The following is a 12,489-nucleotide window of genomic DNA, read 5'->3' as shown; positions in this document are numbered from 1 at the left end:
TGTACACTGTCGGCAAGTGACAAATCAGTTGTGAGGGAAGACTTTCACAGATTAGCTGGACTAGTTGGCATGATACACCTAGTCCTGCAGTGATAATTTCCTGCTAATAAAACACTGATTGTATTCAAGCTACAGCAAGTTGCTGAACAAGTGACACATCCCTAGAATCAAGCTCTCTGCCCCTACATCATGCTGCTTTCAGATTAAATAGCAAAAATCTGCTGACAGATTCACTTTAATATTCCCAGTAACTTTACCGTTTTCTTAATTTAAACCCATCCAATACGTTTATACTTATAGACACCTATGGTACATCAGAGAAGGCTACATACGGTACTTCCTAAATACTGTGTTCCTTCTAGAGATACCACGTTAGGAGGCCGAGTACAGTTCTATAAGACATTGGCCAGTTTAAGGCTGTTGTCACACTAGCAGTATTTGGTCAGTATTTTACATCAGTATTTGTAAGCCAAAACCAGGAGTGGAACAATCAGAGGAAAAGTATAATAGAAACATATGCACCACTTCTGTATTTATCACCCACTCCTGGTTTTGGCCTACAAATACTGATGTAAAATACTGACCAAATACTGCTAGTGTGACGGCAGCCTAAGGCTATGTGCACACGTTGCGGATTTTGCTGCGGATCCGCAGCGGATCTGCAGCTGTGGGTCCGCAGCAATTTTCCATGCGTTTACAGTACAATGTAAACCTATGGAAACCGCAATCCACAGTGCCCATGCTGTGGAAAAAAAAGCGCGGAAACGCTGCGGTTTACATTCCGCAGCATGTCAATTCTTTCTGTGGATTCCGCTGCAGTTCACACCTGCTCCTCAATAGGAATCCGCAGGTGTAAAACCGCAGGTGGAATCCGCATAAAAACCGTGGTACATCTGCGGTGAATCCGAAGGTAAAACGCAGTGCCTTTTAGCTATGGATTTCTAAAATCCGCTGCGGAAAAATCCGCAGAGCTCAATTCTACATGTGCACATACCCTAAGAGCTCCTTCTCACTTGCGAGAAATAAGTCCGAGTCTCGCAGGTTAAAACCCTGCTCTGGCGCCGGCACTCCGGAGCGGAGCGTGTGGCTGCACAGCAATACATGGAGCTGCATGCTCCGCTCCGGAGTGCCGGCGCCAGAGCAGGGTTTTAACCTGTGAGACTCGGACGTATTTTTCGCAAGTGAGAAGGAGCCCTAAGGCTTTTAGAATATCCAACTTCTTTAGTTTGCAAACATGAACTCTTGTGGAAAAGTAACAAGGAGATTTGACATCTCACTTCCAAACACCATTCAAAGTACGAAATAAAGAAATAGCTTTAGTAATGTTAGGAAACCATGGAGTGTTTAGGAAGAAAGCTGTGTGCGTCCTGTTACGAGTAGGCAAGGCTTATGGTGAGCTATGCTGATGGTGATCGGCTGCTTTCTCACAAAGGGTAAGATCAATGGATAAAGATATTTTCCAATAAACTTCCAACTATCTGTCCTTGGCCTATACAGAGCCAGCACACCCACTGACTAAGGACACCTAATACGTAGGCAATCTGTGTGCCACCTTGTTGGGTCCATGCATAGAAAAGTACTGTAAGCAATAACAGTAGGTGATGGAAGCCATGTTACTATTTTAGGTATGTACATGCGAAAGAACCATTTTTATTGGCTAAAGGCAACCAGGTAAACACATAGGATAAAAAGGGTCCTTAGGTGGTAATCAAGTCCTATCTTTTTTTAACAAATGTTGTATCTTTTTTTTCTCCTTGTACAAAACCTTTTATGTTGTGTTTATGTGGAGGTCATTTTATACAATGAGCAGCATGAATCATTTTTTACAAATGTGTCATGTGAGGATTCAGTGGTCAGCTTTAGTCCTTCATAAGAGCTTTCATTTTGGGAAAAAAAAAGGAAAACCTTCCAACGTTTGATTTATAGATTCTCTAGGAAACTACAGCAAAAATTGCATGTTGAAAGGATTAGGCTATGTGCACATGTTGCGGATTGGACGCTGCAGATCCGCAGCAGTTTTCCATGTGTTGTACAGTACCATGTAAACCTATGGAAAACAAAATCCGCAGTGCACATGCTGCGGAAAATACCACGCGGTTTATTTTCCGCAGCATGTTAATTCTTTGCGTGGATTCCGCAGCGTTTTACACCTTCTCCTCAATAGGAATTCGCAGGTGTAAAAATGCAGGTGAAATCCGCACAAAAAACCGCAGGAAATCCGCGGGTAATCTGCAGGTAAAAGGCAGTGCATTTTAGCTGCAGATTTTTCAAAAACTGAGCGGAAAAATCCACACAGAAATCCGCAACTTGGGCACATAGCCTTATTCCAGCCAGAAACATTTATCATATTTATCCACTGTAAAAGTGCTAAAGGCGATAATGGTTTGAGGTCCATCTCTCCAAATTCTAAAGAAATGGAAACCTAGAAGGAGAAGCAAAGCATTGCGGTTGGGTTTGCACCCAGGCTCCACTGGCACTGTAGGAATTAGCCAAGCACAGTGCTCCATTCAGATTGCACCAAGCCGAGGTCTTGGGGTAACTGGTGGGGATGGATGGGTGAGCCACTGATAAATGCTTCTAGGACTAATCAATTAGAAAGTGAAGGAATCAAGCTCAATGATCAGGTTCTTCCTTATTTAGATAAAATTCATACAAAGGACGTCTGGTAAGATGATAGCCAGTAAGTTGGCGCTAACATAATGCTGGCATCTATGCACTTCTACCACTTCTCTATGTTACCCCTTTATAAATCACTGGTGAGGCTACATCTAGAATATGGGATCAAGTTTTGGGCTCCACATTTTAAAAAGGATATTCAGAAATAAGAGTCAGTCCAAAGACAGACAACTAGATTATTACAAGAGATGGAAGGCCTCTCATATGATGAGAGGTTGGAACAGTTGGGCTTGTTTAGCTTAGAAAAAAACATCTGCATTCTGCAGACTTCAGAGCATTGCTTGTTCAGTGTCTCCACTGATCCTGCACTAGTAATTTCCATTCAGTAAAGTCACAATTTACCAGCTGTAGCTTCTGATCAGTACATGAGAAGGCTTGTAGTGTTAGGAGGCTACTGTTGGCCATGTGGGCCTAAGGGCTTGTTTCCACTTGCGAGAAACACGTCCGTGTCTCGCATGTGGAAACCAAGCTCTGGCGCCGGCACTCCAGAGCGGAGCGTGCGACCGCATAGGAACATATAGAGCTTCACGCTCCGCTCCAATGTGCCGGCGCCAGAGCTTGGTTTCCACATGTGAGACAGGGATGTGTTTCTCGCAAGTGGAAACAAGCCCTAAGACAACATCTCCAGTTTCAGTGATGAGGAGTAGAAGGCCAATAAAGGAGTGTTTGTAGGGCTGATAATTGGTTCTTGTAAACATGGCAGTGATTCGCTCACTTATCGTATCATTTATGCAGCCTAAAAAATAATCGCTGTCAGCAGCAAATCTCCCCATGTCAACACGGGATGTGCTGCAAATATGCAAACTATATAATAATAATCTTTATTTTTATATAGCGCGAACATATTCCACAGCGCTTTACAGTTTTGCACATATTATCTATATGGGGACTAAGCATTGGCCACCTCCAAAGGGAATGTGTCATCACAAAATTGCCTATTATTTAAGGCTAGCTTCACACTAGGCGTTTATACTGTGTGTTTTTTATCTGCAGGAAAGATGCTGCAACAAAAACCCAGGTTTTGCAGCGTTTTTTTTTGTGCTGCGTTTTTGCTGAAGTTTTTGTGTTTTTTTCCTGTGGTTTTGGCATGTTACATTTACCTTTTGTGCATGATGATAAAGTTTAATGCAAAAAAATCTCATTCTATTTAATTAGGTTTTGGCATAAAAAAACCTGCAAAAGCTGATACCTGCGTTTTTTGGGTCGGATTTTCAGCGTTTTTTCACCACCCATTACTTTCAATGGGTGAAAGACGCTGAAAGAAGTGACATGCTATGTTTTGCAAAAAAAACATGCAAAGCACAAAGCACTGATGACAAAAAACCCAAGGTGTGTGCATGAGATTGCTTTTTTTTTCCTTGACGATTTGTAGCAGATTCTCATTTGTAAAATATTGATTCTTACAACGTTTTTGCAGCTTATCTCACCGATATTAATGAGTGGAGAAAAATCTGCAACAAAAACACGCATATTGTTTTGGGCCTATAAACTGCGGCCACCGCCATCAGGGGCTCATCTACAGCATTCTGTAATGCTGTAGATAAGCCCCCGATGTAACCTGAAAGAGGAGAAAAAGAGGTTAGATTATACTCACCCAGGGGCGGTCCCGCTGCGGTCTGGTCCGATGGGCGACGCAGGTCCGGTCCGGTGCCTCCCATCTTCTTACAATGACGTCCTCTTCTTTGCTTCCTGCCGCGGCTCCTGCGCAGGCGTACTTTGCATTCCCTGCTGAGGGCAGAGCAAAGTACTGCAGTGTGCAGGTGCCGGGCCTCTCTGACCTTTTCCGGCGCCTGCCTGTTACAATAATGAGACGTCTAAAAAGTCTTTTGTACAGAACAGGAAGTGTGAGTCTAGCATGAGAACTTGTTGCCGGTGTGAAAATTGCTCATTTTTTTATGTTGGGCAGCATGGTGGCTCAGTGGTTAGCACTGTCTCTTTGCAGCGCTGGGGTCCTGAGTTCAAATCCACCAAGGAAAACATCTGCAAGGAGTTTGTATGTTCTCCCCGAGTTTGCGTGGGTTTCTTCGAACACTCCAAAGACAGAGTGATAGGGAATGTAGATTGTGAGTCCCAGTATGGACAGTGATTATAATATCTGTAAAAGTAATTGGAATTAAGTGAGTAAAAAAACACATAGTGATACAGAAAATTAAAAAGAAATTATGAAAAATGTTTCAAAACAAATTTAACATATAAAAACCTTTTAATTTAAACAATTGGTAATTTTCTTGTAAAAATTTCTCTTTGAATGAGTTCCAATAAGTTGTTAAATAGGCGATTGGCATTTACTCGGACAGTGTAAATCTACCAGTGTAAATGCACCTTAACCCTATCTGCCAGGGACTCACAACATGGATAAAAGGGTTTTCCAGAAATGCAAGTAAAATGCTTTCTTTTTACATTTAATGATGTTTTGTTTAGTGGTCAGAATACCCTTTTTAAAGTTATAGGATAATATGGGTTAAAAATCATTATAATAGGTCACTAAATATAAATGATATGATCTCTGCATGAGCATTACAGTAAGTAGGAAAATCATCTGTAGAACAAAACGCCTACATAATAAGAGATACATTTTCTCCCTGCATGAATACTGATTTGCTTTTTAAATATACCGTATATAAAAAAATAATGGTGTCACTTGTATGAAACATAAAATGTTATGTACAGTATGTGCTGGAGTCATTTCTCCCTTTTACATAAAAGTGGTATGGCAATGTACAAATGTGAGAAGCCCATTCCAGCCTCTCAAGACATTTTTTCCTTCTTTAATTGTGACTGATGCGTATAGCAAACGACAGTACCGGAGGTAAATCTGAAAATGTCCAATATTAAGAAAAATACCATTCTCTTCTCTTCCTTTATTTGTTATCTTAGGTTTTACTTACTTCCTAATGGAAGGGTGCTTTCATTTGGCTTTTAATATTACAACATCTAATCTAGGAGATGGCTTTTTAGAGCTGTCCTCACAGTCCTAGTAAATAAATCTAATGCTTTGCCACTGTGCAAGGAAAGTTGGGTGCAAAAGGCTTAGTTTGAAGGATATTCTCATATGAGAATCCCTTTCCAATTGCCCATCTAGGACACATGACTTTATGGAAGGGAGTCCGTTCTCTGGGCCTACAAGCCAGAATTTAGAGCTGTTTTTAGAGCTCACTGGAGAACGCAACCCATCCATATATTACATGGACAGTCATTCATCTAAATGGCAACCATGTGCTGCTAGTTAACCCTCTAATGGCCCCTCTCTACGACAGTTCTGAATCTGTCATTTTCTGGGGGATTTCAGAACAGGAATGGTGCGAAGTGTGTTATAGCCACTCTAAACTTTGGGGTCCTGAACAGAGCAGGGGATTGTCCGCTCTTATTTTCACCAAATTTTCTTATGTGATATTTGAAACATTTTTCTAAACTACTGCTAAAAATATAGAAGTATTCAAGTCTTTTTACGTATTATTTTACTTTAAAAAGGCTGAAATTTCCTAAAGAAAAAAACAGGAGAGAGTGGTGAAAGGTAAAAAAATGGAAGGGAAGATTTAAAGGATCTTTATACCCTCACAGAAAATTTGTTTTATTGCTCATCGTTAAGCAACTTTCTAAATGGGCTTCATTAAAAATGTGCTACATTTTTTCTGCTGAATATGCCTGCAATTTATTATCTAGTTGAATCCTTTTACAAATCTATCAGAACTTGTGGTTCTGAGTACTCCTTTGCCTCCTCCCTTCTCTCAGTGTTAGAGATAACTAGAGGAAAGATGAGTGGATGTATACAGATCTGCACAGCATGGAGAGGGGAGAAAGTATCTCAGGGAGGGCAAATATAACAGGTTACTAAAGAGTAGGACAGCATGTGAAGAGGAAATAAGTGCAGGACGGAAGCTGTGCTGATAGAGGAGCTAATATATCCACAGACCACACATCCAGCCTATATTCCTGGGATACACACTCCCACAAGAGAATAATCTGAAACTTGGATCAGGATAAAAACTGCATATCAGAGAGTCTGAAAATGAATAAAGGAATGAAGATTGTAGCCTGAAATGTTAAAATATGGTTATATAATTTTGTCAAATGTTCCATAACCTTTAAAGAAGCATGCAGAGTGTAGATTGAAGAACCACTTTAGACAAAACCGGCCCATCCAAATTTCCACACAATCTGTGTACTTAGCTCCCAGTGGGCTAATACCACTGGAAAACCCATTTAAAGTAGTTGTCATGGTGGACTTTTTTTCCAATTTTTGTTTGTTAAGAGCTGGTTACTTGATGAGAAAAGATGACTGTGTGAAACATGTCTGTGTATGAGATGTGCATTCAGGAATTGCATTGTAACCTCTGTATGTTGTTTCAGCCATCTGACCTTATGCTCTTCCTCCGCAGCTATAGACTTATTATACTGGCGAGATGTGAAGCAGACTGGGATTGTCTTTGGAAGTGTCCTTTTGATGCTTTTCTCATTGACTCAGTTCAGCGTGGTCAGTGTCATCGCCTACCTAGCACTCGCAGCTCTCTCAGCCACAATCAGCTTCAGAATCTACAAGTCAGTCTTACAAGCTGTACAGAAAACCGATGAAGGACATCCATTCAAGTAAGTGGTATCTTACCAGTCTGCCAAGACCAGTGCTTGACCTACTATACGATAATGTCAGATAACCCCAATGCCACTTGTTTAAAAAACAAACTGTGCTTTACTCGCCCTCCCCTAGTACGACACTGAGTCTCCGCCACTGCTCCCAATGTCCACTATTGTTTGCAGTGCTGAGGTCACGTAGACAGCGTAGACAGCACTGAAACCAAGCAGCTTTGCCCAAGTTGATGGAGAAAGCCACTCCGAACCGCAGACCTCACTGATTGGCTGCAGTGCTGTCGACGCGACGTCAGTGCTACAGAAAATAACAGACACCAGGTGCAGCGGCGGAGCGTTGGACCCAGGGAGGTTGAGTAAAGCAAATTTGTTTTTTAAATAAAGTGCACCAATTGAGAGGGTTTTTTACAATACCAGAAAGCTCATTTAATGGATTAAATTCTATTTTATCTAGAACCCGGCATATAGTTGTCAATTAATCTGCACTGCCACTACAGGGGAAGTGAAACATGGCACTATACCCAAAAAGCCATATAGTTTTAGAGATGCTTTTGGAAAACCTCTCTACTATAGAAAATAGGTTAGAGGGCCAAGTCCAGGATGACTGAGAGGGTTGGGGGGAGAGATAACCACTACCAGTGGGGGGCAGAATTTAATCTGGTACAATCCCCTCTCTCCTGTAGGTATGCCTGTGGTGGAAAGTCAGAGGAATTGTAACATGAATCTCACTTTATGTCTGATCTTCATTTGGCAAATAGCGTTTCTCTATTTGTTGTGTGAGAGGAGAAAAGAGTCTCCTTTTGTACCATAACAGCTCCACTCTTGTCAATGGGATATGTTTGGTTTTGCAGCAGCTGTATTCCATGTGAATGAGGATGGGCTGGAGCACAACCCATGGACAAAAGTGGCGCTATTTTTTCTTATACAAACTTTATGTCACCTCTGCTGACCACCTTCACATCTAACATTCATCGCCCTAAAAAGGGCTTCACTTAGATGTAAAAATATGATGTGCAGCCACTAATATGCTGAGAACTTTCATATTACTGCATTTTAAGTCACCGTACACCAACTCCATCAATTGTAAAATTGAGCTGTGATTTCTACCGAAAGTTAATGGAAACAGCACTTGACATTTTGCAGGAACTACTTGGATATTGAGATCTCCCTCTCGCAAGAACAGATCCAGAAGTACACAGACTGCCTTCAAGTGTACTCCAACAGCATAGTCCGAGAGCTCAGGAGACTCTTCCTAGTGCAGGACCTGGTGGATTCACTGAAGGTAGGAGTGATATACCCCCGGTCTGTCACCTCCATATATCACATGCTGATCAATGCCATGAATATTCTTGGTGGTTAGTATCAATAATCAATACTTTTATCATTAAAAGTATCATCATAGACCCCTTTGAAATAAGAGTTGCAGTGGTGTCAAATTCTGTATTTCCCTCTTCAGACCCCCGGCGGGAGGGGAACCCATGCTCAATTGTACTGCAACGTTGCTGTAAGGAAATGTAGTATCATATGTGACCATGGAATGACCATAAATGTAGTAAACGGGCAGGAAAACATCCTGGCGAGCAAAAGCCATCTTTTAGGATCTCCTTTTATAAAAACACCCACTGAAATGTATTTATCATATGTAAAATATTAATGGCACCAAAATGGCATTACAGGGAACTCAGACATTTGAGGCCAGCATGCTTGGCTATTTTAGGAACTCCTACTTAGGCCGTGGTCACACTTGCGAGTGTGATGCGAGAAACTTGCGTGAGTCTCTCGCGTCAATACCCGGAGAATGCGGCTGCATAGAAATACATGTAGCTGAACGCTCTGGTCCCTTTGGGCACATATAATACTACATTTCCTTGCAGCAACGTTGCAGGACAATTGAGCATGGGTTCCCCTCCCGCCGGGGGTCTGAAGAGGGAAATACAGAATTTGACACCACTGCAACTCTATGATACCACTGCAAGCGTTCAGCTACATGTATTTCTATGCAGCCGCACGCGCCGGTCTAAGTGCCGGCAGCAGTGCCGGGTATTGATGCAAGAGACTCACGCAACTTTCTTGCATCACACTCGCAAGTGTGACCCCGGCCTTAAAGAGAACCTGTCACCAGGTCAAAAGAGTCCATATGTTGTTCTTGTGTTTTCCTCGTATTCTGTTTTAATTCGCCACATGGCAGAGATATGGGGTATGTTATTTAAGGCCAATTTTTATGGTTTTCACCAGGGGGTTGAGGGGAGCAGCAGGAATATAATAGGAATATGATAAAATAAAAAACGGACCATTTTTTACATGGTGAAAAGTCCTCTTTAAATGGGTTATTCAGAACTATTATTAATTTTTTAATTTGGGCCTAAGAACTTACATTTAGCTAGTTACTAACGATGAAACGTTATCAGAGTTGAGGCTTCTCTTCCGCTCTTCTCTGTTGATGAGGCATGACTGCTGATGTCATGCTGGTTGACAGCCAGCTCTCTGCAGTTAGGCTGTGGGGAGCCGGCTGTCAATCAGAATGATATTGGCAGTCACACCTCATCAACAGAGCAGCTTGGAAGAGCTGCACTGTTGACATGAAGCAGCTGAATTGACCACTCTGAACCAACACAGGATAGAACAGGCAGGTAGAGGGTAACAAGTTAGTCACTACCTGTCCGTCATTTTTTTTGGCTCATTGTTAAAAAAATTAGTCATTTGGCTCATTGTTAAATAAATTATTTAGTCACAGATAACCCTTTTAAGAGAATGGAGAGAGTCGCATATCCACCGCTGTCTCTCCATTCATGCCAGCATAAGATAAGCCTCTGCTCTTGGGCAAGATGATGGATCAACAGATGGGAACTGTATCTATCAGACATTTCTGGAGTGTCCTGTTGATATGCCATGAATATATGGGATGAGAATACTCTTTAAAGGGATCCATATAAAATCCTAGTAACATTACAGCAAGAGGGAACTATAGAAGAACACCCATCATGTGTGTCATGGGGATACAGGAGAGCCATTGGCTATGCATATGATCCAATCGCCCATTTATTTGTCAATGAGCATAGAGGAAACAAGATGCCATGAGTGACATTGTAGAAGAAAGTCTCTGGGACACTATGCAATGTCTTGTGCAGGACGGTGCCTGGCAGAGGTTCTCGCCTTGTGCATCCCGGCGTTATACTAAACTAGTCTGCATCTGAGAACCTGTACATGGATTTAACCTGATTATGTATTTGCTTTTTCCTCTCTAGTTTGCTGTACTAATGTGGCTGCTGACATATGTCGGAGCGCTGTTCAATGGACTGACGCTCCTTATCATGGGTAAGGAACACAACTGCAACGTGAAGTCGGTACATTTATACACGTGGATAGCACATATCTACAGAATTTGTATATATATATATGTATATTGTTATGACCCCAATGGCGAGGGTCTCAGAGATATCAGCAAGTCTGCGAAGTACAAAAATCCAGCTCATAGGGCAGTGGTAACTGGGTTGACCATATATCTACTCCTAACGCCAACACTAGAAGTAGCCGGGGAACATGCCTACGTTGGTCGCTAGATGTCTCGCGCCAGCCGGAGGACTAACTACCCCTAGAAGAGGAAAACAAAGACCTCTCTTGCCTCCAGAGAATAGACCCCAAAAGTTGGATACAAGCCCCCCACAAATAATAACGGTGAGGTAAGAGGAAATGACAAACACAGAGATGAACTAGGTTTAGCAAAGAGAGGCCCACTCACTAATAGCAGAATGTAGTAAGATAACTTATATGGTCAACAAAAACCCTACAAAAATCCACACTGGAGATTCAAGAACCCCCGAACCGTCTAACGGCCCGGGGGGAGAACTCCAGCCTCCCTAGAGCTTCCAGCAAGGATAGGATACAGATTATGTACAAGCTGGACAAAAATGCAAACAAAAACAAAAGCAAAAAGCAAGAAAGCAGACTTAGCTTAATCAAGCAGGAACCAGGATCAGTAGACAAGAGCACTACAGATTAGCTCTGATATCAACGTTGCCAGGCATTGAACTGAAGGTCCAGGGAGCTAATATAGCAACACCCCTGACCTAACGACCCAGGTGAGCATACAAGGGATGATAGACATACCCAGAGTAAAAACACTAGTAGCCACTAGAGGGAGCCAAAAGGTAAATTCACAACAGTACCCCCCCCTTAGTGAGGGGTCACCGAACCCTCACCAAGACCACCAGGGCGATCAGGATGAGCGGCGTGAAAGGCGCGAACTAAATCGGCCGCATGCACATCAGAGGCGACCACCCAGGAATTATCCTCCTGACCATAGCCCTTCCACTTGACCAGGTACTGAAGCCTCCGCCTGGAGAGACGAGAATCTAAGATCTTCTCCACCACGTACTCCAACTCGCCCTCAACCAACACCGGAGCAGGAGGCTCAGCAGAAGGAACCACAGGCACAACGTACCGCCGCAACAAGGACCTATGAAATACGTTGTGAATGGCAAACGACACCGGAAGATCCAGGCGAAAGGATACAGGATTAAGGATCTCCAATATCTTGTAAGGACCAATGAATCGAGGCTTAAATTTGGGAGAGGAGACCTTCATAGGAACAAATCGAGAAGACAGCCATACCAAATCCCCAACACGAAGTCGGGGACCCACACCGCGGCGGCGATTGGCAAAACGCTGAGCCTTCTCCTGTGACAACTTCAAGTTGTCCACCACATGATTCCAGATCCGCTGCAACCTATCCACCACAGAATCCACTCCAGGACAGTCAGAAGGCTCCACATGTCCCGAGGAAAAACGAGGATGGAAACCGGAGTTGCAGAAAAATGGCGAAACCAAGGTGGCAGAACTAGCCCGATTATTAAGGGCAAATTCAGCCAACGGCAAGAAGGTCACCCAATCATCCTGATCAGAAGAGACAAAACACCTCAAATACGCCTCCAGAGTCTGATTAGTTCGTTCCGTTTGTCCGTTAGTCTGTGGATGAAAAGCGGACGAAAACGACAAATCAATGCCCATCCTACCACAAAAGGATCGCCAGAACCTGGAAACAAACTGGGATCCTCTGTCCGACACAATATTCTCAGGAATGCCGTGCAAACGAACCACGTTCTGGAAGAACACAGGAACCAGATCAGCAGAGGAAGGCAGCTTAGGCAAAGGAACCAGATGGACCATCTTGGAGAAACGATCACATATCACCCAGATGACAGACATGCCTTTAGACACCGGGAGATCCGA

At 42.8% G+C, this 12,489-nt stretch overlaps 1 protein-coding gene across 3 annotated transcripts in view; it reads left to right on the top strand.

Moving 5' to 3' along the window:
* RTN1 (reticulon 1) overlaps nucleotides 1-12,489 on the top strand; it is a 481,263-nt gene that overhangs the window by 456,587 nt on the left and 12,187 nt on the right. For all 3 annotated transcript variants that reach the window (XM_077265286.1, XM_077265277.1, XM_077265294.1), the window contains 3 exons: nucleotides 7,056-7,263; nucleotides 8,404-8,542; nucleotides 10,506-10,575. In XM_077265286.1, the coding sequence (XP_077121401.1) occupies nucleotides 7,056-7,263; nucleotides 8,404-8,542; nucleotides 10,506-10,575 (417 nt within the window). The remainder of the gene's footprint in view (nucleotides 1-7,055; nucleotides 7,264-8,403; nucleotides 8,543-10,505; nucleotides 10,576-12,489) is intronic.

This window comes from Ranitomeya variabilis, chromosome 1, assembly GCF_051348905.1.
Source record: "Ranitomeya variabilis isolate aRanVar5 chromosome 1, aRanVar5.hap1, whole genome shotgun sequence".
NCBI lineage: Eukaryota > Metazoa > Chordata > Amphibia > Anura > Dendrobatidae > Ranitomeya > Ranitomeya variabilis.
Note: the sequence above shows the minus strand (reverse complement) of the source record. Positions and strands in the feature narration are given on the sequence as shown.